Raw genomic sequence first — 27,122 nt, 5'->3', positions numbered from 1 at the left:
AGGCAAAAGTGTTGGAAATATTGCAGCACCCATGGAGGGCGAGTCCAACTTACTGGACCAACACTACAGGAGGCCTGTGAAATACAAACGCGCAAACCCACTTTGAGGAATTGAGGCTGAACTCACAAGACCTAATACGTGCAAGCATGTATCTGAAAACAACCCCAATGTCCAACGAAAGGCAGCATCCGAAAACAACCTAGACGCCTAATAACAGGCTGCAGAATTAGGGTAAGAAATCCAAGCTCTCCTACCTGAGACAAAGAACTAGAGCAAACACACTAGGCCAGAACGAGCCCGCTCCAGCCAAAGGACCTGACTAAAATATGGCTTTCAGGTAGTAAAATCGAGTCCCACTTATATTAATGGAAGTTCGACTAAACACTGCCACCACCAGGTTTAATTCCATTTACCTGACAGCAAAGGTAGTTATCTAATCAAATGAGATCTTTCAAAAAGAATATAACCTTTAACATACACGTTTAATAATAAACATACAAGTATAATAATACTCTGGGGGGAGTGTGCTAGCGACTGAATTGTGTCCCGTCATAGTTCTTAGGGAAGCCTTAACGAATCCCCCATGTGACTGTGTTGGAGACAGGGCCTTTACGGAGGTGATTATGTTACATTCGGTCGAAGGGCAGAGCCCTAATTCGATAAGAACTGGTACCTCCTTAACGTAACTTTGATGTTCTGATTTATAATACATATATATTTGGTCTGTGTCCCAGTGCCTGGCACAGAGCTCCTAGGAGCGATCAAGGTGTCTTTTGTTATGATAACGGGACTTTTAGAGAATGCCTAAGGAACGTAAGGACGGGCTGGTTGCCAGGGGAGGTGAGCATGTGATGAGAGGATTAGAACTACCAGTCCCACCCCCAACCCTGGGAGGGGGAGGGGCTGGAGATTAAGTTCATTCACCAGAGCCAATGATTTGATCCATCATGCCTCTGTAATGAAGACTATAAAAACCCAAGAGGACAGTATTAGGATAAACTGGGTTGTTAAACACATGGAGGTGCTCAGAGAGCAGGGAAGCGCCAAGCCTCTCCCCATACCCTGCCCTAGGCATCTTCCATTTGGCTGTATATCCTTTTTATAATAAACTGATGATCTAGTAAGTAAAAATTTCTCTGAGTTCTGTGAGCCGCTCTAGTAAACTGAGCTAAGGAGAGGGTGGTGGGAACCCCAGATCTATAGCGGGCTGGTCAGAAGCATAGCTGACAACCTGAACGCGCAACTGGCGTCTGAAGTGTGTGTGCGCATGACGGGGGGTGGCAAGCTCGCAGGATCGAGCCCTTATGAACCTGTGGGTCTGACGCTACCTCCGCGTGGATGATGTCAGAACACCCAGCTGGTGTCAAAGTATTCCTTGGTGGATGTGGGAGGACCCCCCCCCCACAGACAGCAGAATTGGTGTCAAATTAAAATATCCCAAATGCAACCATTTTTCTCTATGTCCAGGCCACTACCATCTCTCCCACAGGCGGGCCGCAGCACTGAGCACCCACACACTTTATAACACTGCCTTCCTTGCTCCAGCCCACCTTTTGGACTCACTTCTATTACTTTGGTCTCGGCTCAGGCACTTCCCCAGAAAGCATTCTTTCTTTGTGCCCAAATACGGACTGAATCCAATGGACTCCTCAGCCAGCTGATGAGGCCTCCATCACAAGTACTTACCCTGTTTTACTGAGGTTGCTTCTTCACTGTGTGTCCTTCCTACCCTATACCCTCAGTGAATATTTCGCATTTGATTTAGAAGCCAAATCTTCTTGATTATCATTGATTGCCTAGCAAAATTTCTGGTGCTCAGCTTAAAAATAAAAAAAAAAAAAGGAAAAGGAAAACTCACAGGCACAAGTAGTACCTTTGTGTAAGAGAAGGGAAACTGAGGGTCTACCAGAAATGAAAGATGTTTCATTTCAAAATAGTGGGGAAAAATTAACAAAATGTAATGTGGCTAAAAGTAGGTGAAAATATGTTAAGACTTTTCTCGATTAAAGATGGAACCACAACAATGAAAGTATCCTGGTCTGGAGCCAATCACAGAAGGAAAGCAAAGAAATCAGAGGAAGCACCAAGGGGGGAAAGATGAGTTAAGCGCACACTTGCGGAGCACCTGTGTTTGTGCACGTTTCCCTCGTCTGAAAGGCCCAGTTTCTCCCACTGAAAGCACCGGTAGCCATTCAAAGTACCTCTCACCTGTGACCTCCTCCGAAGTTTTCCCAGATCCACACAGGCAGTGTTAATTGCTTCCTAATCTCAATTACACAACCGGCACCTCTACTGAAGGTAGTTGTTTACATGTCCCTACCCTTAAGCACATACTTTCACTTGCTTAACAGGGGGCCAGGGTTTCATCTCTGGAGGGCATGTTCCAAGCCTTAATTCAACAAGACCCCAGACCTGCCTTGGACGAAATTGCTCAGTTCCAGTGGAGGGCGGGAGCTCAGAGCAGAGGGAAGGTGAAGGAGCTATTTGAAAGAGGAGTGGTGATGGGAGAGAGGACCATGAAACCTTTCGGGGAAAAGTATGGGAAGGAGAGCCACGGGAAGACTGCGCATCCAGGGGAGTAAAGGAAAGGAACAGTGAAGTCACTGGAGATACACGGAGCTCAGAGGGAGCTGAACAAGCCTGGTCGTATGCTAACAGGAGCAAAGACAGTTGCTTATTACTTTAATATTCACATTACAAGAAATGTTAGCAAATGTGGTAAGAAATTAATGTGTATGCAACTTTATGTTTAGTTATATATATATATTTTAAAGCAGCCTACCTGATCAGTCACTCATTTTTTAAAATATTTACCTATTTATTTATCTATTTATTTATTTATTTGGCTGCACCAGGTCTTAGTTGCAGCATGCAAACTCTTAGTTGCAGCACATGGGATCTAGTTCCCTGACCATGGATCCGAACCCAGGTCCCACGCATTGCGAGCGTGGAGTCTTAGCCACTGGACCACCAGGGAAGTCCCTAAGTATAGTTATATTAACATGAAAGAAATATGACATTAAGAAAAACTTTTATTCATGAATATTCTAAAATCACAACTAGGAATGAAGAAAAGTTGCTTGTCTATCTATCTCTAGAACAGCATGAAGCAAAATGAGAAAAATGTTACACAACAATGTGTGGTTTCTCAGAATATGTGGAGTTGGACTTCCCTGGTGGCGCAGTGGTTAAGAATCTGCCTGCCAATTCAGGGGACATGGGTTCGATCCCTGATCCGGGAAGATTCCACACGCCGCAGAGCAGCTAAGCCTGTGCACCACATCTACTGAGCCCACACACCGCAGCTACTGAAGCCCGCGTGTCTAGAGCCCGTGCTCCGCAACAAAGAAGCCACCGCATTGAGAAGCTCATGAACTGCAATGAAGAGTAACCCCAACACAGCCAAACATTAAAAAAAAAAAAAAGAAAGAAAGAAAATCTGGAGTCATTCCAAAGATACTAACAAAAAAGAAAAACTAGGAATAAGAATAATTTAACTTCACATTCCAGAAGTCTTGCATATTTCTTTGGTTTCTTGAAAAGGGGTATGTTATGATGACCTTCATGTCAATTGTTACAAAGAACGTATTTGATATTGCCTTTTGTGAGAAATGTCAAAGTATGTCATAGAGGTTACTATTTTAAATAGAGAAGATGTTCAATTGTGCTGCTTAATTCAGAATACAGAATTCAGGAAACTTACATAAAAATACAGTAACATTCAGGGCTTCCCTGGTGGCGCAGTGGTTGAGGGTCCGCCTGCCAATGCTGGGGACACGGGTTCGTGCCCCGGTCTGGGGGGATCCCGCATGCCGCGGAGCGGCTGTGCCCGTGAGCCACGGCCGCTGAGCCTGCGTGTCCGGAGCCTGTGCTCCGCAGTGGGAGAGGCCGCAACAGTGAGAGGCCCGCGTACCGCAAAAAAAAAAAAAAAAAAAAATACAGTAACATTCAATAATAATTCATGAGAACAATGTTAAAAAATAAACTGGGAAAATCAGGAAGTGGTATGTTTAAGGGATTGATCATGACAAGTATAATTTTGTTGTGTGTTTGATAACAAATACTACACATCAGATGTCTGGGTTAGCAAGTAAGTCACTGGGATACTTTAAACCCTGTTTTAAATGTTGCAAAAATGCAACTGCCAAGCTATTTAGGCCATTTCCTTGACCCTAAGGCCAATGTGCCAATTTCCTTCTCACCAGGGAGTTGTTTTGGGATTAGCAATGTTTAAAATTCACCTAAATAGGGCTTCCCTGGTGGCGCGGTGGTTGAGAGTCCGCCTGCCGATGCAGGGGACACGGGTTCGTGCCCCGGTCCGGGAAGATCCCACATGCCGCGGAGCGGCTGGGCCCGTGAGCCATGGCCGCTGAGCCTGCGCGTCCGGAGCCTGTGCTCCGCAGCGGGAGAGGCCACAACAGTGAGAGGCCTTCGTACCGCAAAAAAAAAAAAAAAAAAAATTCACCTAAATAGTGTTTCTTTCTAGAAAAGAAAAAGAAAAACTTTAAGTATGTTAACACTAGTTAACTACCCCAACTGGCCTTTAAATATTGCTGGGGAAGAGAAGAAAACACCACAAGGTAGATAGAAATTACACTCTTTGCTGTCTAGGAGTTTTTGTTTAATTCCCATGTGTTACTCAATACAGGATGTTAATATGTACTTAGAGCTAAGAAAATAATACTTACAGTCAGATAATAACAATGAGAAATGACATTAATGAGAAATGACAATGAGTATGACATTAAGTATACTTACTTAATGCTGTTTTTTTCTATGCTGTTTTTTAAAATTCTCAGGTTCCCACCCGCAATGAGAAATCAAAAAGCAAGTGCCCAGGAAATAAACTGAGATGGAAATGAGGAAACCATCATCTTAACCATAAATAGTAACTAACAGTGACTGAGTACCTATTATGTGCCAGGCACGTTTCAAAATATTTTACACATATTAACTCTTTCAAGCCTCATAACGACTGAGAGAGGTACTAATATCATCCCGATTTTACAATGAAGAAACAGAGACAGTGAGAGGTATCTAAGCTACTATGGGAGCAAGATACAAATCTAGGCAGATTGGCTCCCAAGCCACACTCGTCCTGCAAGAAGTCCACCAGTCAACAACCCCAGACATAAGACATTTCCTTTTAAAAGTCACTACAAAGTAATACAGTGAGTAAGTTATTAGACCCCATTGCAATCACCTTGGTGGAAGGAGGGTTCAGGATTTACACTATTCCTCTCCTATACTAGATTTCCAAGAAGACAGCATTTTAGATAGCACAGGGTTCAGGAGTTTGGGTGGACCCTTTTTTTAAACAGAGAAATAAATACCAGACCAGGATCTGTTGTCAAGTTTGTCACAAAAAAGCTCTATCACTTTGGACATGTTGTTTCTCTAGGGCTCAAACATAAATAAACGGTGTTAGTAAATTATCTGTTTCAGATCTAAATATGTCCTACATATGACCATCAATCAAGCAACCAACAAGAAGCCTTCCCTCAACATCCATCCCCTCCCCTCCTTGCACAACTCAAAGGCAGTAGCGACAGTTCTCTGAGTTCACCTCACAGCAAGTGCAGACATTTCTGACATATGAGCAGACTGACTTATGCAAGCAGTTCTGCCCACAAATAGCATCGGCTCTGAAGTCGGATCTGCATTCAAATTCAAACTGAGCTTACCAAATGCTTAGCCAGGGCAAGTTTCTAGCCTTTTAAAGTATTAACGTTGGGGCTTCCCTGGTGACTCAGTGGCTGAGAATCCGCCTGCCAATGCGGGAGACACGGGTTTGAGCCCTGGTCTGGGAAGATCCCACATGCCACGGAGCAACTAAGCCCGTGTGCCACAACTACTGAGCCTGCGCTCTTAGAGCCTGCGACCCCCATGCTCCACAATGAGAAGCCACGGCAATGAGAAGCCCGCGCACTGCAAAGAAGAGTAGCCACTGCTCACCACAACTAGAGAAAGCCCACATGAAGCAACGAAGAGCCAATGCCGCCAAAAATAAATAATTAATTTTAAAAATAAATAAAGTCTTAACTTTTTTTCTGTAAAATGGGAATTAGTAGTAACAATGCTTACTTCTTTATAGGGATTAAATAAAACAATGCATGTAAAGCTCTTAGAACAGTTCCAGCACAACTTGGTATCATCCTTTCAATAAGCAGTATCCAGGACCCTCTGGCCTTCTGAGATGGCCCACACTCTGTCTGTAGAGTGTGCTTCTCTCTAAATAAATCCACTTCTTACCTGTCACTTTGTCTCTCACTGAATTCTTTCTGCGATGAGACATCAAGAACCTGAGGTTCATTAAGTCCTGAGACCAGATACTGAAACCCCTACCAGGTAGAAGTTGTTAACTGTGTGCTGCATACAAGCAGACCAGTTGGAACCCGGTCGATGATGCTGACTCCCAATTACCTCACTACCAACCAATCAGAAGAATGTCCATGAGCTGACCATGCCCTCCTCTTTGAACCGTTACTATAAAGCTCCTCATTACCTCCTCCAGGTGGGGATACATAGTTTTGAGGGCATTAGTCCGCTGTGGTCCCCTTTGCCTGGCAAAGCAATAAAGCTATTCTTTTCTACTTCACCCCAAAATAAATAAATAAAATAGACAGTATCCAGTATGAAAACTGACTGTCATCTTCCAAGCCTGTCATTCCTACTAGGAAATAAATTCGTGTAGCGTTGGGAAGGTGTCGTTTAATCTTTTATCCCTCACACTAAGCAGAGCCTTTCATATAGGAAGAACTCAAAATCTGTTATATAAATAAAGGACACTGACATATATCTACTAGGTTTGGCAATCAGAACCTCATTGGTGACCTAGGCCAAATCTGATTTATTGAAGGCTCGGGGTCAGGGGAGGGTGCAATGGGATATTTCTAACTACAGAGGTGGAAATATGTGAGCAGAGACACTAAATGACTGCTCTTTTGAGGAACACGGCTCCCAAGAGTAGGAGATAGAAGTGTGCCGTGTGATCAAGGAAAGGCTGTTTCGAAATGAGAAATGTAGAGCATGTTTATAACTCAAGAGGAAAGAGCAAATAGAATGGGAGGTTAAAATACATAGAACAGAACACTCAGAGAGTGAAAGGTCAAGATCCCAGGAGACAACAAGACCTAGAAAACAGGGGATAAGACAACTTTAAATAAGATTCGAGGGAAGGACATTTCCTCTGTAACAAAGGAGGCACAGAGTATTTACTAAGAATAAAAGAGGCAGAAAAAAATGTGGGTAGGGGGTTTTTGGAGACTGGTTCAAGTCTGAACGATGTGAAGAGGAAGGGGAGAAGAATCGAAGGACCACGAGTGGCACGACGAGTCCAACAGAGATGAGCTGATAGCTGATGAAGCTGAGCAAAGATATATGGTTTATCATCCCTTTTTTTTCTAGTTTTATATTTATTCGAAATTTTCCATAATAAAAATGTTTGAAAAAGAAAACTACAATGATGTGGCACTACACACCCACCAGAGCAGACAAAATGAGAAAAGGCTATGTTGAGCATGTGCAGCAACTCTCATCTCTATTGATGGGAGTGTCAACTGGTACAATTAACGCTCTCTCTCTCTCTCTCTCTGTGTGTGTGTTTATTTCCTTTTTGTTTGTTTTGGTATTTTTTGTTTTGTTTTTTTTGTTTGTTTATTTTCTTTATTTTTTTGGCTGCGTTGGGTCGTCATTGCTGCGTCCAGGCTTCCTCTAGTTGTGGCAAGTGGGGGCTACTCTTCGTTGCGGCGTGCGGGCTTCTCGTTGCGGCGGCTTCTCTTATTGCAGAGGACGCATTCTAGGCGCGTGGGCGCAGTAGTCGCGGCGCACAGGCTTAGTTGCTCCGTGGCATGTGGGATCTTCCCAGACCAGGGCTCGAACCCGTGTCCCCTGCACTGGCAAGCATATTCTTAACCACTGCGCCACCAGGGAAGTCCTACAATTAACTTTTGAAGATGTTTGGCAGCATCAACTAAAACTACACAGATGTATAATCTATAAGACCCCAGAAAGCCAGTCATAGTTAGAGAACTGTATGTACGTGTGCACTAAAACAAATGTCTGAGGATGTCACAGCCGCATTTTTCACAACAGCAGAAAACTGGAGGGGAAAAATGTCATTCAACAGTAGAATGGGTAAATCAACTGTGGTACAGTCACACAATGCAATAACATATAGCAAAGCAAATGAATAAACTAGAGCTACACAATGGGAATAATTGTACAAGCATGATAGGAAGCTTAGGGAGAAAAACTTATACTGTATAACATTTATATAAAGTGCCAACAATAATCCACGCTGTGAGAAATCAGAAGACAGTGAAGGAAGTGACTGCAGGGGGCATGAGGGGACTTCTGAGTTGCAGGTTATGTAATATACCTTGATCTGAGTGATAACTGTATAGATGGGTCTGCTTTGTAATAATGTTCTAACCTGTGAACTGGTAAATAATGTTTTAAACTGAATGCTATTCTATGTATGAATGTCATACTTCAAATAGAAGGTCTATTTTATTTTATTATTTTTTTCTTTTGGCAGTACGCGGGCCTCTCACTGTTGTGGCCTCTCTCGCTGCGGAGCACAGGCTCCGGACGCGCAGGCTCAGCGGCCAAGGCTCACGGGCCCAGCTGCTCCGCGGCACGAGGGATCCTCCCGGACCAGGGCACGAACCCGCGTCCCCTGCATCGGCAGGTGGACTCTCAACCACTGCGCCACCAGGGAAGCCCAGAAGATCTATTTTAAAATGAATTTAAAAAGAACTGAAGGAGTTAAAGGCAGAAAAGTTATTTTTTTTGTTAAAAATATGATGTTCTGGGAATTCCCTGGTGGTCTAGTGGTTAGGACTCGGCACTCCCACTCCGGGATCTGGGTTCAATCCCTGGTCAGGGAACTAAGACCCTGGAAGCTGCGCTGTGCAGCCATAAAGTAAATAAATAAATATATATGTGTGTGTGTGTGTGTGTGTGTGTATAATATATATATAACGTTCTGATGTTTTATAAATGTAATTGAAAAAAAAAGTCTAGCCAAATGGCTAGCCAAAAAGTCTAGCCAACAGTCTCCCTAATGTATGCAGCTATGCATGTGCACTTTTTCTCCAGATGTGCACCCCAGTCCATGAGCAGAAGCAAAGAAACTGGCCTGTAGCATTGATCCACACCAGGAATGCGAGCTGAAATCTGACTATGGGATGCAGGATTAGTGAAGAAATTCTGGTTTTAAAGTAACTGGAAGACTAGAAGCAGGGTGGAAGTGGGTAAGGGCCTGGAGATCTCAATGACAGCAAGGTGTGAGGATAATTTGACAAAGCTGGGAAATAGTGACAATAGAGTTTAAGATTTCAAAGGAAGAACTAAGTGTAAGGAGAGGACTGACTGCCTAAGTGAAATGCACAGAAAATCACTGTGTTTGAGGGATCAAGGAACTGTGGTGTAGAGATGTTTGAAAAGCAAACCGTAGGACAAAAATCCTAAAATACCAAGATAATGCTATGATGGGGGTGGGGGGGGTGAGTATGAGGCAGGGCATTTCATGGTCAGTGTGAGGAAGCAACCAGAAGTTTGGCATAAACAGTGGGCTGAAGGGTTGGTACACAAGGTGAAGGGGGGAAATGATCTGCAGAAGCCAGTGGGTCCCCAAGAGAATAATGAGAAAAACATATGGTTTTACATCACATAACACATCTGCTCAAATCAGTACCCTGCTCTGCCTTATTTATTTACTTATTTATTTGTTTCATTTTACTCGAGAATAAGTGTCAGTCTCCCTCCTCCAGATTGAAGTGTGTCAATAGTACTGGAATGGCATCTTCCTCATACCTCCTGAAGCACCTATTACAATGTCTCACCCACTTGTACGGATTATATATTTACCCCCCAAACTTCTTCCACAGGGATTGAGATTTTGTACGAGAAATTTAACATATAACTTAATCAGGACCAGGGAAAGTGTAAATTATAATGTAAAACCAAACGGGGGAGTTAAGAATGTGAGCATACAGATAGATTTTCTGTAAGTATCTGTTGAATTGGATTGTGACCCACCCATTCCCCCCTGCCCCTCACAAACACACAGAAATACTCGGCGCAGGAAAGCATTCAGATTTCATTTCTGATTAAAATTAAGTCTCAACCACAGGGCAGACAGCAGAAGCAAAAAGAACTACAATCCTGCAGGCTGTGGAACGAAATCACAATCACAGAAAGATAGACAAGATGAAAAGGCAGAGGGCTATGTACCAAATGAAGGAACAAGATAAAACCCCAGAAAAACAACTAAAGGAAATGGAGATAGGCAACCTTCCAGAAAAAGACTTCAGAATAATGATAGTGAAGATGATCCAGGACCTCGGAAAAAGAATGGAGGCAAAGATCAAGAAGATGCAAGAAATGATTAACAAAGACCTAGAAGAATTAAAGAACAAACAAACAGAGATGAACAATACAATAACTGAAATGAAAAATACACTAGAAGGAATCAATAGCAGAATAACCGAGACAGAACAACGGATAAGAGACTTGGAAGACAGAACAGTGGAAATCACTGCCGTGGAACAGAATAAAGAAAAAAAGAATGAAATGAAGACAGCATAAGAGACCTCTGGGACAAAATTAAACGCAACAACATTTGCATTATAGGGGTCCCAGAAGGAGAAGAGAGAGAGAAAGGACCCGAGAAAATAGTTGAAGAGATTATAGTGGAAAACTTCCCTAACATGTGAAAGGAAATAGCCACCAAAGTCCAGGAAGCGCAGAGTCCCAGGCAGCATAAACACAAGGAGAAACACGCCAGGACACACAGTAATCAAACTGACAAAAATTATTGACAAAGAAAAATTATTAAAAGCAACAAGGGAAAAATGACAAATAACATAAAAGGGGACTCCCATAAGGTTAACAGCTGATTTCTCAGAAGAAACTCTACAGCAGAAGGGAGTGGCATGATATATTTAAAGTGATGAAAGGGAAGAACGTACAATCAAGGCTACTCTCCCGGGCAAGGATCTCATTCAGATTCAAGGAGAAAATCAAAAGCTTTACAGACAAGCAAAAATGAGAATTGAGGACCACAAAACCAGCTCTACAACAAATGTTAAAGGAATTTTTATAGGCAGGAAACACAAGAAGGAAAAGACCTACAATAACAAACCCAAAACAATTAAGAAAATGGTAATAGGAACATACATATCAATAATTACCTTAAATGTGAATAGATTAAATGCTCCAACCAAAAGACACAGGCTCGCTGAATGGATACAAAAACAAGACCCATATATATGCTGTCTACAAGAGACCCACTTCAGACCTAGGGACACATACAGACTGAAAGTGAGGGGATGGAAAAAGATATTCCATGCAAATGGAAATCAAAAGAAAGCTGGAGTAGCAATTCTCATATCAGACAATATAGACTTTAAAATAAAGACTATTACAAGAGACAAAGAAGGACACTAAATAATGATCAAGGGATCAATCCAAGAAGATATAACAATTATACATACATATGCACCCAGCATAGGAGGACCTCAATACATAAGGCAACTGCTAACAGCTATAAAAGAGGAAATTGACAGTAACACAGTAACAGTGGGGGACTTTAACACCTCACTTACACCAATGGACAGATCATCGACAGAAAATTAATAAGGAAACACATGCTTTAAGTGACACAATAGACCAGATAGATTTAATTGACATTTATAGGACATTCCATCCGAAAAGAGCAGACTACACTTTCTTCTGAAGTGCACACAGAACATTCTCGAGGATAGATCACATCTTGGGTCACAAATCAAGCCTTGGTAAATTTAAGAAAACAAATATCAAGCATCTTTTCCGACTACCACACTATGAGATTAAAAATCATTTACAGGGGGCTTCCCTGGTGGTGAAGTGGTTGGGAGTCCGCCTGCCAATGCAGGGGACACGGGTTCGTGCCCCGGTCCGGGAGGGTCGCATGCTGCAGAGCGGCTGGTCCCGTGAGCCATGGCCGCTGAGCCTGCACGACCGGGGCCTGTGCTCCGCGACGGCAGAGGCCACGGCAGTGAGAGGCCCACGTACCTCAAAAAAAAAAAAAAAAGGGGGCTTCCCTGGTGGCGCAGTTGTTGAGAGTCCGCCTGCCGATGCATGGGACACGGGTTCCCGCCCGGGTCCGGGAAGATCCCACATGCTGTGGAGCGGCTGGGCCCGTAAGCCATGGCCGCTGAGCCTGCACTTCTGGAGCCTGTGCTCCGCAACGGGAGAGGCCACAACAGTGAGAGGCCCGCGTACCGCAAAAAAAAAAAAAAAAAAAAAATCATTTACCAGGAAAGAACCGTAAAAACCACAAACACATGAAGGCTAAACAATACATTACTAAATAACCAAGAGATCACTGAAGAAATCAAAGAGGAAATCAAAAAATACCTAGAAACAAATGACAATGAAAACAAGACGATTCAAAACCTACGGGATGCAGCAAAAGCAGTTCCAAGACGGAAGTTTATAGCAATACAATCCTACCTCCAGAAACAAGAAAACTCTCAAATAAATAATCTAACCTTACACCTAAAGCAGCTAGAGAAAGAACAAACAAAACCCAAAGTTAGTCGAAGGAAAGAAATCATAATGATCAGAGCAGAAATAAATCAAAGAGAAACAAAGAAAACAATAGCAAAGATCAATAAAACTAAAAGCTGGTTCTTTAAGAATATAAACAAAATTGATAAACCTTTAGCCAGACTGATCAAGAAAAAGAGGGAAAGGACTCAAATCAATAAAATTAGAAATGAAAAAGGAGAAGTTACAATGGGCACTACAGAAATACAAAGCATCTTACTACTACAAGCATCTTACTACTACTACAAGCAACTCTATGCCAATAAAATGGACACCTGGAAGAAACAGACAGATTCTTAGAAAGGTATAACCTTCCAAGACTGAACCTGGAAGAAATAGAAAATATGAACAGACCAATCACAAGTAATGAAATTGAAACTGTGATTTAAAATCTTCCAACAAACAAAAGTCCAGGACCACATGGCTTCACAGGCAAATTCTAGCAAACATTTAGAGAGGAGCTAACACCTATCCTTCTCAAACTCTTCCAAAAATTGCAGAGGAAGGAACACTCCCGAACTCATTCTACGAGGCCACCATCACCCTGATACCAAAACCAGACAGAGATGCTACAAAAAAAGACACTTACAGACCAATATCACTGATGAATACAGATGCAAAAATCCTCAACAAAATACTAGCAAACAGAATCCAACAGCACATTAAAAGGTTCATACACCATGATCAAGTGGGATTTATTCCAGGGATGCAAGGACTCTTCAAAATACACAAATCAATGTGATACACCATATTAACAAATTGAAGAAGAAAAACCATATGATATCTCAATAGATGCAGAAAAAGCTTCTGACAAAATTCAACACCCATTTATGATAAAAACTCTCCAGAAAGTGGGCATAGAAGGAACCTAATAAAGGCCATATATATGACAAACCCACAGCAAACATCATTCTCAATGGTGAAAAACTGAAAGCATTTCCTCTAACATTAGGAACAAGACAAGGATGTCCACTCTCACCACTATTAGTCAACATAGTTTTGGAAGTCCTAGCCATGGCAATCAGAGAAGAAAAAGAAATAAAAGGAATACAAATTGGAAAAGAAGAATTAAAACTGTCACTGTTTGCAGATGACATGATACTATATGTAGAGAATCCTAAAGATGCCACCAGAAAACTACTAGAGCTAATCAATGCATTTCATAAAGTTTCAGGATACAAAATTAACGCACAAAAATCTCTTGCATTCCTATACACTAACAATGAAAGATCAGAAAGAGAAATTAAGGAAACAATCCCATTCACCACTGCAACAAAAAGAATAAAATACCTAGGAATAGGGGCTTCCCTGGTGGCGCAGCAGTTGAGAGCCCGCCTGCCAATGCAGGGGACACGGGTTCGTACCCCGGTCCGGGAAGATCCCACATGCCGCGGAGCGGCTGGGCCCGTGAGCCATGGCCGCTGAGCCTGCCCGTCCGGAGCCTGTGCTCCGCAACGGGAGAGGCCACAGCAGTGAGAGGCCCACGTACCACAAAAAAAAAAAAAAAAAAAAAAATACCTAGGAATAAACCTACCTAAGGAGGTAAAAGACCTGGACTCAGAAAACTATAAGACACTGGTGAAAGAAATCAAAGATGACAGAAACAGATGGAGATATACCATGTTCTTGGATTGGAAGATGACTATACTACCCAAAGCAATCAACAGATTCAATGCAATCCCTATCAAATTTCCAATGGCAGTTTTTTACAGAACTAGAACAAAAAAAATCTTAAAATTTATATGGAGACACAAAAGACCCCAAATAGCCTAAGCAGTCTTGAGGGAAAAAAATGGAGCTGGAGGAATCAGACTCCCTGACTTCAGACTATACTACAAAGCTACAGTAATCGACAATATGGTACTGGCACATAAACAGAAACATAGATCAATGGAACAAGATAGAAAGCCCAGAGATAAACCCACGCACCTATGGTAAAGTAATCTATGACAAAGGAGGCAAGGATATACAATGGAGTAAAGACAGTCTGTTCAAAAAGTGGTGCTGGGAAAACTGGACAGCTACATGTAAGAGAATGAAATTAGAACACTCCCCTAACACCACACACAAAAATAAACTCAAAATGGATTAAAGACCTAAATGTAAGGCCAGACACTATAAAACTCTTATAGGAAAACATAGGAAGAACACTCTTTGACATAAATCACAGCAAGATCTTTTTTGACTCACCTCCTAGAGTAATGGAAATAAAAACAAACAAATTGGACCTTTGCACAGGGCTTCCCTGATGGTGCAGTGGTTAAGAATCCGCCTGCGAATGCAGGGGGCATGGGTTCGAGCCCTGGTCCGGGAAGATCCCACATGCCACGGAGCAACTAAGCCCGTGTGCCACAACTATTGAGCCCGTGCTCCTAGAGACCATGAGCCCCATCTACTGAGCCCGTGTGCCACAACTACTGAAGCCCATGCACTTAGAGCCCGTGCTCTGCAATGAGAAGCCACCACAATGAGAAGCCCACGCACCACAACGAAGAGTAGCCCCCACTCACCGCAACTAGAGAAAGCCTGCATGCAGAATGAAGACCCACCACAGCCAAAAATAAATAAATAAATTTATTTTTAAAAAAATATTAAAAAACAAACAACCCAGTCAAAAAATGGGCCAAAGAATACATACAGATGGCCAAGGGGCACATGAAAAGCTGTTCAACATCACTCATTATTAGAGAAATGCAAATCAAAACTACAATGAGGTAGCACCTCACACTGGTTAGAACGGCCACCATCAAAAAAATCTACAAACAACAAATGCTGGAGAGGGTGTGGCGAAAAGGGAACCCTCTCACACTGTAGGTGTGAATGTAAATTGATACAGCCACTATGGAGAAAGTATGGAGGTGCTTTAAAAAACTAAAAATAGAATTACCATATGACCCAGCAATCCCACTACTGGGCGTATACCCAGAGAAAACCATAATTCAAAAAGACACATGCACCCCAACGTTCATTGCAGCACTATTTACAATAGCCAGGTCATGGAAGCAACCTAAATGCCCATCAACAGATGGAATGGATAAAGATGTGGTAAATATATACAATGGAATATTACTCAGCCATAAAAAGGAACGAAACTGGGTCATCTGTAGAGATGTGGATGGTCCTAGAGTCTGTCATACAGAGTGAAGTAAGTCAGAATGGAATTTCTATATTCCATTAACGTGGAATCTAGAAAAATGGTACAGATGAACCAATTTGCAAGGCAGAAATAGAGACATAGATGTAGAGAACACACGTATGGACACCAAGGGGGGAAAGCGGGGTGGGGGGTTGGGGGGGAATGAATTGGGAGGTTGGGATTGACATACATACACTAATATGTATAAAATAGATAACTAATTTAAAAAAATGAAAACCCTTCCATAAATAAATAAATAAAATTAATTCTCAGTGAATTGAGGGGAAAGGAGTAAGCCACATTTCTGTTCAACTCCAGTCTGAGGTTAAGAGGTCTAAAGAAAGAGCAAAGCACACATAATGGAATCCAACTCTTCGCGGGTATCAAAAATGGCATTTTCTTATACAACCTATCTGTTCAAATTAGCATGCAATCATTTCAGCCTTTCTAAATAAAAGTTTTTTTTAAACCTTAAAAAAAAATAAGTCTCAGCCTGTTTTCAATCTATGTAGTGTATTATTTTCCCCATGTTCTCTAATACAGAGATGCTAATTTCAGAAGTCTCTGGCAAAACAAATGCAAATAGGGTATTTTGCATTATGGGTAAAGCAGATCCGTTGCCATAGTGAATATTTTCATCACCTTCGTAAAATAACATGTATTGCTTCATTTTAAGAAATCTGCCTTTGCCTCCTTGTTCAAAAACGACCTCAGGCTCTCTTTTCTTCCTTTAATTAACATGAAACAGGAAAAGTGAGTACCTGGCCAAAAAAACAACAACAAAAAAAGCAAAGAAACTGAGGTGAAGTGTCTTATAAAGATGAGATCACAGGAAAAAAAAAGCAAAGAGACATAGCAGCAAAACAAGCAAATGTTACCTACTTACGGAAAATACTGAAGTTAATAAAGAAAAGGTTAGTTACAATTTAAAAAAAACCCTGTTGTAAGCATGTCTAACTGTTGTAAGACTGCCTCAATCTTGGCATGACTTCCTTTCTAATATCCCAAAATAAATTCAAATTTCCTAGCAACCATCACCAGGGACCACTCTATACATTCAATCTCTCCATAAATGAATTTATTCCCCCCATAGGCAAGCTAAAAATATTATTTTGTCCATATATTTGTTTTTTCTACCTTATACCTAAAATATAGATGCATATAACTACCAAAAAAGGACAGCTGATATAATTTTGTGTGCAACAAATGCTCTGATGTTTACAAGAAACTAAATAACAAGAGACACTATTTAACTTGCTGTCAACGGGAATACTGTGATACAAATAATTATTTTAGATAAAATCTCATGAGAGCAGTTCCAAAGACACTTTCCATTTGACAAAGCTGTTGTGATGGCACACCACACCCATGCTATTTTAGTTAGTGGAATGTTCTGAAACTAAATGTGGTGGAAGGTGACTGGGAACTAAAGCTCCAAGTTCTAGACCTGTGCTGACCAAAAGGGTATCTGCTAGCCACACACAGCTACTGAGCACGTGAAATGTGGCCAGTGCAAACTGAGATGTGCTGTAGGTAAAATACCAGATTTTGAAGGCTTAGTATAAAAAAAAAAAAAATCTTACTGATGTTCAACTTGACTACATATGGAATTAATATTTTGTATATATTGGGTTAAACAAAATATATACAAATTGATTTCACCTTTTCCTTTTCACTTTTAAATGTGACTACCAGAACATTTTAAATGACATATGTTTCTACTAGGACAGCATTGTCTTGGACCAATGCCATAATTTATTGAACTTAAGGCCTTGGCTTTACAACTTGATTCCTTATTTAAAAAAAAAAAAAAATGTGTCCTTCCTACCCATAGGCTGTCAGGAGAGTGGATTCAAATGAGATGCATGTGAAACTGTCTTTAAAAACACAGTAAGATCACTTTTCTAGCCCAGAGTTACCAGCTCATTCTAAAAGTATCAGATTTCACAGTCTACAACCAAGTAGGTTAAAGAGTCTTCTCAATTCTTACTGTAGAACTATCCAGGGCACAAAACACTTGAAGTTTCTGTCTGGTCCATTAAAGAAAACCCCCATGGGAATAGTCTGGTATTCAAGAGTTCAAAGCACTCTTCACTGGGGAATCTGAGAGACTGAGGAGGGTCAACTAGAGTCACTCTAACAATTCAACAAAGATGTGGCTCAACACGTTTGATTTCACCGTATCTGCATATTCCTTGAGATTCCTTGAGAGCGTTTTTATCTGTGCAGCCAAACCATACTTCCTTTGGAGAAACCTGTAAAACTCACACAGGGACTCCCCTGGTGGCGCAGTGGTTAAGAATCCACCTGCGAATGCAGGGGACATGGGTTCGAGCCCTGGTCTGGGAAGATCCCACATGCCTCGGAGCAACTAAGCCCGTGTGCCACAACTACTGAAGCCCGCGTGCCTAGAGCCCGTGCTCCGCAACAAGAGAAGCCACCGCAATGAGAAGCCTGCGCACCGCAACAAAGAGTAGCCCTGGTGGCGCAGTGCTTGAGAGTCCGCCTGCCGATGCAGGGGACACGGGTTCGTGCCCCGGTCCGGGAAGATCCCACATGCTGCGGAGCGGCTGCGCCCGTGAGCCATGACCGCTGAGCCTGCGCGTCCGGAGCCTGTGCTCCGCAACGGGAGAGGCCACAACAGTGAGAGGCCCACGTACCGCAAAAAAAAAAAGAGTAACCCCGGCTCGCAGCAACTAGAGAAAGCCCGCGTGCAGCAACAAAGACCCAAGGCAGCCATAAATAAATAAATAAATAAATACTCACACAGAACACACAGTTACACGATAGGGAAGTGAAAAAGTAATCATGATTAGTTATGTTGCTTCTTCCAGAAATCTAAAGTTTCATTTCTTAGAAGTAAATGAAACAGCATTCCCATTCCAACCTGTAAAGTATCTTTGAAAGAATGAAAGTGATTTAATAGTCTGTAAAGAAATTTGCATTGTCTCAGTATGTACAAACATTGGTTAATGTGACGATTAATCCTTTTCTCACCAACTATCAAAGGACAAACTGAACCCTGCCATTGATCTCACACCTACCCTAAAAATAGACTGTTACTATCTCCTTCCCTTATCCTACCTTCCCTTTGTCAACAGAGCAGGCAATAACCTTTTCTTCTACCAGCACCCTGCCAATTAAAATAAACGGTAAATACTGCTGAGTCAAGCTAAGGCCTTTAAGGCTTAAACTTTAATTGGCTAGCTCATTATTAGAAACCAGAAAGGGTGAGTCAATGAGGGGAGGGAAAGCCTACAGAAAAGACCAGTGGGAAAGCACAAAAGAGGTAAATGTTCCTTTAAGTCACCATTTTGCCACTGAATACAGAAACATTTTCAACTTCCTTCCCATTTTCTTTTACCTGGAGACAGTAATGGATTCAACAAAGTGAACAAATTACAAAGAATATCAATAAATGAGCCCCAAGAGATCACCAAACCATAAACTACCAGCTTCCTGTACAGACCACTTCACTGTGCCAAGGTGAAGTTCTCCCATCCCCCTCACACTCCACCATTTGTAATTTCAGCCCCACTGAAGAAATTAAGTAGAAAATAAAGGAGCCAGGGCCATAAAAGGTTACTGCTCTTTACTTCCACTTAGCATCATATTCTTAATAGAAACCAACCTAATTCCAAAACCAATCTAACAATTATTCTAGAACATTAGGTTTGTTTTCTTTAAAAAATGCAAGGAAGGCACTTCCTTGATGATCCAGTGGCTAAGGCTCTGAGCTCCCAATGCAGCGGGCCTGGGTTCCGTCCCTGGCCGGGGAACTAGATCTCGCATGTGCGCCGCAACTAAAGATCCCACGTGCCACAACTTAGACTGGCGCAGCTGAAATACATACATAAAGAAAAATAAAAATGCTACGTAGATGACAGTAAGATAAAGCCATAAGCTCATTTCAGTTAGATAATTTTTAATTATTTTCCAGGTTACCTTAATAATTAATTGAATAATTTTAAAATTATTTTAACGTTCACATCCATTACTTGCTGCCCACCAAATGAAGCAAATCAAAAGCTCCCAGTCTCAATTCTTGCCTTTACTTAGTTACACCTGATAATGATTTGAGTACGATAGAGGAAAGGCAGAAACGAAGGGAGAGGGGAGAACAGGCTGCAAGCAGGGGATTAAAATGAGACTGGAGTGGTAACATAAATTCACTCCAATACTGAACGCATGGCAGGGCTGACACACACAGAGCTGGCCTGTGCAGGACACCGAGCCCAGCCCTGCTCCCCTCTTCAATGATATACCTATTCTTAATCTTCAAATACTCTTTCCCTTCCAGGTCTTTTCTCAAGCCAACAAACAGAAATTCCTGCCTAGTACATCTTTCCCCATTTATTTCCTCACTCAATGAAAAACCAATTATGAAGCTACTTCAACCATCTTAAGAGATGGTGGTATACACTGAGGTACGCTGTATCCCTCCAGGAGTGGCTGGAGGGATACAAGTGACTTAGAAACTGGGTGTAAGCTGGGGAGAGAATACGAAAAGTCAAGTAAGGTATGCAGATTTTTGCCTGGGCATTTTGGTGGCTGAAAATGCCATTTAATGCGAGAGAGAACAGTGATTTGGAGACAGGTTCAACTGGTGGTACCTGTGGGAAGTCTAAGCAGAGCTGTCAAGTGAGTGGTTTGACATTATGGGCAAAGCTTTGGGAGAGTGAGACAGGAAACAGACTGGAGGCTGTAAGGACATAAATGGTAACTGAAGCCAGAAACTGACATTTAAGTAGAGGGAGGAAAGTGGGCTCACAAAGGAGAATGAGGAACAGCTCAAGGAGGAAAGAGATTAGTCAATAGAGCCATTCTCGCTAAGAGGTTTAAGAGGTTGAAGGTGTGACATGTCCACTGGATGCAGCCACAGCGGCCACTGCAGTTTCACAGGAGTAGAGTGGGGTGAAAATCAGATTGCAAAGGGTGGAAGAATTGATGGATATGAAGGAAAATAATGGAGTCAACAAATCCACTCCTTCAAGAAATCCGGTGGAGAAAAGGAGAGACAGGCAGTGCTGAAAGAGGGATATAAGGGTTGAAGCCATGTCCGGAGGGATATTTAAGTTTTTTTAAAGTTGATGGGATCCCTACATAAGAGATGGGATGAGACAGTGACATCCCCTGGGAAGCCAAAGGGTTCAGAGTCCCGGAATGAGTGTAAAGAGGAATACACTGTTTTAAAGAAGAATGATCATGTGAGCAAGGTTCTATGTCTGGGAGGTTGGGAAGTGAAGAGTTCTAGATAAACAATGAAGACCTACTGTATAGCACGGGAACTGTATTCGGTACCTTGTAATAACCTATAATGTAAAAGGATCTGAGAAAGTGTGTGTGCGTATATACACACACACACACACTGAATCACTCTGCTGTACACCTGAAACATTGTTAATCAACTAAACTTCAATAAACACACACACACACACACAGAAGTTAGAGTTCTTATCTTCTGGCTTCTACCTTCTCCCATGGAGTCTGCTCCTGTCCCCTGGAATGAAGGCCATACGTGCAACATGCACTAAACCAGCTGCAAGTGCAAAGTAATCTCTTATTCTCTACTTACCTGATGCCCTCTCCTCAATCTCTTAAAATCTAGCTTTACTCTCAGCACAGGTACTGTCCTCCCTCTGGATTCGATCACTTCCAAAATGTTCTCAATAATCTCCTAATGTAAGACCCACTGGCCTCATTTCTTCGTCAGTTTCTGGGACACCCTCATCCTCTAGTTCCCCTGCACTCTCCATCACTCCTTACTGTCCCCGGTTCCTCACCTCCTGATTACTTATTAGATGTTGATGTTCCCCAGTATCACATTTCACCTTCTTTTCTAGTCCTACCTGCTTTTCCTGGTTAACCAGACACAGATGCCACCTATCAGCAGTGATGCTCAATTCTGTATCACCCATCTTTGCCTCTCTCCTGAGATCCAGTCCTTTGCTTAAGTCTTCCTACTGGGTATTTTTCACTTCCATTCCCCTCAAGCACCACAAATACAACTTGTCCAAAGCTCACTGTCATCTCCCTAAAACTTGCTTCTCCTTTCTTTACTCCCTATAGATTAGTGACACGATCATTCACTCAAGCCAGAAATCTTACTGGCTCCCTCCAACTTTTTCTTGCCACTCATTCAATCAACCAGATACCAGGTTCCTCTGCATCTCCCTCAGAACAATTTTCAGATGAAACAGGAAGCCCAGCACCACTCTGCTGTATTTCAACAGGGACCGCTTGTGTCCAGGTCATCCCAGATGGATTAATGCGTTAGATCTATTGGTCCTACCTGCCTCCAGAACTGCTGCAGAGTTCTACACAATTCAAGAGAATAAATCTCAGTGTATAACCTCACTTCTTTAACACCTCCACAAGCTTCTCAGTGCCAGTCTTGGGGGATCGTCTCCTAAGCTCTCGGCACAGTCTCTGGGTCTCTGCCCACTCAAAGTGTACTCAGCAGTGACATCATGTGGAACCTGTTAAAATGTAAACTCTCAAGCTCCACCCCACATGCCCTCATAATGACTCAGGTGCACATCAGAAAGAGAAGTGTTAGTTAGATGCCTTATACGCACTGAACCCAAGGCACATTATACCCTTTCAGATCTCCATCTGCTGGGAACGTTCCACCAAACCTTTTGCACCTTGCAAACGCCTGCACTATTGTAGGGGCATGTAACACAGCCATAGTATACAGCAGGCCATAGATATTTGAACGACTGGATCGTTTAATCAGTTAATTAATGGTAAGTTCAGTTGAGGACCTACAGAGTCTGAGGTACTCAAGTGCATTCAGATGGGATGCTGAATGTTAGGCAGCTGGAAATAGTGGCCCAGAATTCAAAGGAGAGGTGAGTTGGCAACATTTTTAAGTCACTAGCAACAATTCTGAGTGTACAGTGATGGACAGATGAAGTCACCCAGGTTTAAGATGAAGACTGAGAAGAGGGCTATGGGGTTAAATCATGGGGGAGGCTGGCATTTAAGGGACCTATTGAAGAAGGTAGTGAAGGGCAGGTTAATAGGTGTCAAGGAGCTCTAAAGAAATAAATGGATTTGGCACGTGGTTATTGATACCTTTGGCAACTGAAGCAGGTGAGTGAGACAGAATAATGAGGTCAGAGATAAAGCAGAGGCTTAACTTCTAACAATGGAATGAAGTAAGGCTAGTGGAATGATCACTAGTGGAGGACCATCTTTATTGGATGAGAAGGGAAAGAGATATAACTGATGAGAGCCATATCATATACATAGGCCTATTGGCAAAGAGGCTGAAAACGTTCAACTGTGCAACATTTGCTGAACACTTGCTGTCTGCCAGGTGCCACAAGCTAACACCGGGACTGTAACAATGAACAGCAGCACAGGTAATGCCCCTGCCCTCTGACCTAGTGCAATGAGATATAGTGGGTAATTTTATGGAAACCCCCACAACAGATAGGGTAACGAGCCAATGTTGGGTGGCTTGCCTTGGAGAAGGGCAACTTTTGCCCTGGTGGTGGTATAATGACAGGAATGTATTAAGAGAGAGGCATATGGAGGGGATAAAGTTCACATCTAATAATCTTCATTTTTTCAAGTAAAGGAAAAAACACCAGATAAAGCAAAACAATAAACATTTCCCACTATATCAACTGATATAGTGGGATTCCCGTTCTTGACACAAGCAGCAACTGAAGCACAGAGAACAGGGTCCTGCTGCCACTGCATGGCTAACAAGTGGTTTGGAGACCAGAATCACTGGCCAGTACTTTGCTTTCACTCATATTGACACTGTGAAAAGCAGAGCAGCACCCCAAACTTTAACACTGTCCTCCCTAGGTGACAATGATGCTGCTGGGTCATGGGCCATTTAAGCTTACAACACCAGGCTAAGCCCTGGATCCTCGTGCTCGCAGAGAGACTGAAAATATTCAACTAAGATGAAGAAATTAAAAGGCTAATAATAAAAGCCTTCAGTACTTGGCACAGGGTCAAACCAACAGCAGGTTCTTAATAAATGACAGTAACCAGTGATACAAATTTAAGATGTCGATTAGAGGTAATCAAAGAGGAAAGTGGCAGCATAGTGATAAGAGCAGGGATTCAGAAGGAAATTTGTGACCTTGGCGAGTAAAGTTATACAACCACTTCATGCCTCAGTTTCTCCACTTGTACAGTAGGGATCATTATAATACATATATATCCTCTAGGGCTGCAAGGTACATTAAATGAGTGTATGTAAAGCCCTTAGAACAGTGCCTGGCATTTAATAACTGAGTAATCAGGGACATCCCTGTTGGCGCAGTGGTTAAGAATCCGCCTGCCAATGCAGGGGACACAGGTTCGAGCCTTGGTCCAGGAAGATCCCATATGCCGTGGAGCAACTAAGCCCGTGCGCCACAACTACTGAGCCTGCACTCTAGGGCCCGTGTGCCACAACAACTGAGCCCGCGTGCCTAGAACCCGTGCCCCGCAACAAGAGAAGCCACCGCAACGAAGAGTAGCCCCTGCTCGCCACAACTAGAGAAAGCCCGCACGCAGCAACGAGGACCCAACGCAGCCAAAAATAAATATATTTTTTAAAAAATAACTGCATAATCAAGGCTTTATTTTTACTTCTACTGCTACTGCTCTACCACTACTGACACTACTATTACTAGCGGTACGACTTGCTACTAGGTAGGCGATAAAAACGCATCAAAAAATGTTCCATCAGCAACCAGAGTACAACACAAAACTCTACAACCCACATAAAGACAGCTCTAGAGGAAGATCTACTAATAGCACTGCAATTTCTTCCTCTAGAGACAGCTCTAGAGGAAGATCTACTAATAGCACTGCAATTTCTCCCTCTAGAGACAGTTCTAGAGGAAGATCTACTAATAGCACTGCAATTTTTAATATGTCAGCCTCCACCTTGTTTTGCCAATTGTAGAATCCAATAATGTTACCACCCAAACTGAGTTCATGGCAATAAATTTCTAAGATGTCAAGAAGTATCTGAAGAAATACCCAAAGCCATACATCAATTACAGTTTTTGAGTTGTTTCCTAAGCTGGAAAATTGAAGTAAAATAGTTTAGTTGAAGCCAACAGTCCTTTAAAGAGATGTTCACTGTACCATAGTGTACAGTTTATGAGCAGAATGACTCTATATGTATCAAAATATCCTAGGATGAGATTGTGCCTACCAAAGTGAGGCATCCAGAAAAAAATGAAATCCAGACAATTATCCTGATATCCCTGGGGGTGGGGGTGGGGAGGAATCCTCTATATGGTTTATGTTCTTCCACTTCTCTGCTCTAGATATAGGCTAAAACATTTTTTTCCATAGAGATCACAATGTTCTCAACTTCTACTTCAGTTTAGTACTTGACCAAAACAAGGTGTAACGTTATCATGTAAAATGGTTACTGACTTAGCTTTTCTGGAAGCTTTACTTTGGAAATTTCAGCCATGTCTAAATGATATGTATTAAAAAGGTGGAGGTAATGCTATAGACTCATATCGAAGATTAGATTTGTTAACAGAATGTTGATCCCATGAGTAATGCTCACAGCTGGGGCATCCAACAATGGAATTAACATTTCAACAGGAAGCAGAGAGCCATCCCAACAGAAAGGGCCACTCGATCCAGCTCTAGAGCGCTTAAAAAAATTATCCTTCCGGAGGCTACACAAAGTGTGCCTCCTAGGGTCCCACCGATGGATTTTTTTGTTGTTGTGGTTGGTTTAATGAATCCTTTGGTTCTAAAATGCTTACTTTGACAAGACAATATCAGTTGGTTAAAGCACGGACATGGCAACAAATCAGTTTTTTAAAGATATCGAACGATTATGCCTTATATCCACGCAGTTTTAAATGCCCTTTTACCCCTCCCGAGAAAGGCGCAGTCGAACATGTATTACTTGGCGAATCCTTTCGAAATTCCCTGTACAAGTCATCATCAAAATGAATCAAAACATTATAAACTCAAAACCAAGGTTACTAATTTCTCCTTTGCACTTTGCCCCGCGACTGCAGAAATCAATACTGCATTTTTGCAGGAATCTACTTCTGATTTTCCACGGTCCACTTCGTCGAGTTACCGTCTAGTTAACAGCTCGTGCCTGGGCTCGCCTCTTCCATGAGACCAAGAATGCCCAGCCTACAGTTCGTTCAGCGCCTCTTTCCTAGAGGTAGGTTGGACGATCTGAGCTACTGAAAAGCTCAGTGTCCATTTAATCATGGCGTTTGTAATTCGGTCTCCTGGCTTGGACTGCTCGACACCTGAAAACTCGCCGCCCAAGGCTTTTGAAACCGGGTAACCCCGATGGAAACGACACCGCGGCTAACAAGGGAAAGGGCAAGAGCAAATAAAGCAAAGCCCGCACCCGCGGCAAAGAATAGTCTGGGAGAGACGCCAGGCGCAGCCGGCACGCCGCGCCCACCCACCCGCGCCCGGGGAGCCCTCTCCACCTCCGCCCAACATCCCGGGGCTCGGTCCCCCACTCCAACGCACCCCCGGTACCCCACGGCCCCGCAGGGCTCCCCTCCCAGCGGCCCCACCCACCTTCGGGGCTCGCGCGCCCGGTCCGGCGAAATCACCCCGGTGCAATTCCGCGCGCACCTCCACCACTGCCGCAGCGCCCCCAAATCGCGCCCGCCCCCTCCCCCAAGCCTCATTGTTCCCGGGTGGCCGCAGGCAGCGAGCGCCCCAGGGTTGGCCAGGCAATAAAGACCCGAGGGACCGATCTGTCCCCCACTCACCCGCGACTCCGCACAGGAGCACGAAGCGCAGCAGAAGCGCCATGGTGGCGGCCCAGTTGCGGGCGACGACTGCAGGTAGGCGGCTCTTACCCGGGGTCTCAGTCACCCGGCTCCCCGCGCGTTCCCGACCCGCTGGCTGCGGCGGCACCTCGCAGCCCGGTCCCACCCCGCCCTCGCTCGGCAGGTGAAACACGTCACTTCCGGTAGTAGCGAAGCCCCGCGGCGCGCGCCGTCCCTCCCAGGCGCGTGGGGTTGCTATGGCAACCGGGAGCCCCCGGCGGGCTGCCCTAGGACCCACGCGAGTAAGGAACTCCTGCCAGCGGAGCTCGGGCGTTGACGTGCGCCGGCAGCCACTCGCCCCAAGCCTGAACTCTGATCCCCCCCCCCCAATGCCTTCAGTTAAATTGGGTTTGTGCACGTGGGTCGGGCCAGCCCCTCTCCCCAGACGACTGAAACGGCTATCGCGCCCTGGCTTAAAGGCAAGGCACGGGACAAAACTCGCCCACCTGCGCCCGGACCCTGAAACGCAACTAAAGCAGTCAGCCCCTCCTGCACTTACCCCACCCTCCCCTCAGGGTAGTAGGGGTGGGAGCCTCCAGCCACGCCTCCTATCTCTGGATGTTTGCTGCTGCGGCGGGCTCTTCCACCTAAGGCCC

The 27,122-nt window shown here is 43.4% G+C and overlaps 1 protein-coding gene across 4 annotated transcripts in view; it reads right to left on the bottom strand.

Annotated features, from left to right (window-relative positions):
• The window catches only part of CXADR (CXADR cell adhesion molecule), a 73,938-nt gene extending 47,175 nt beyond the window's left edge, over window positions 1-26,763 (bottom strand). For all 4 annotated transcript variants that reach the window (XM_019922654.3, XM_019922653.3, XM_019922655.3 and 1 more), the window contains exon 1: window positions 26,467-26,763. In XM_019922654.3, coding sequence (XP_019778213.1) covers window positions 26,467-26,509 — 43 coding nt within the window. In that variant the 5' untranslated portion in view covers window positions 26,510-26,763. The remainder of the gene's footprint in view (window positions 1-26,466) is intronic.
• Window positions 26,764-27,122: the final 359 nt, after the last annotated feature.

Source organism: Tursiops truncatus, chromosome 4 (assembly GCF_011762595.2).
Source record: "Tursiops truncatus isolate mTurTru1 chromosome 4, mTurTru1.mat.Y, whole genome shotgun sequence".
Classification (NCBI taxonomy): domain Eukaryota; kingdom Metazoa; phylum Chordata; class Mammalia; order Artiodactyla; family Delphinidae; genus Tursiops; species Tursiops truncatus.
Note: the sequence above shows the minus strand (reverse complement) of the source record. Positions and strands in the feature narration are given on the sequence as shown.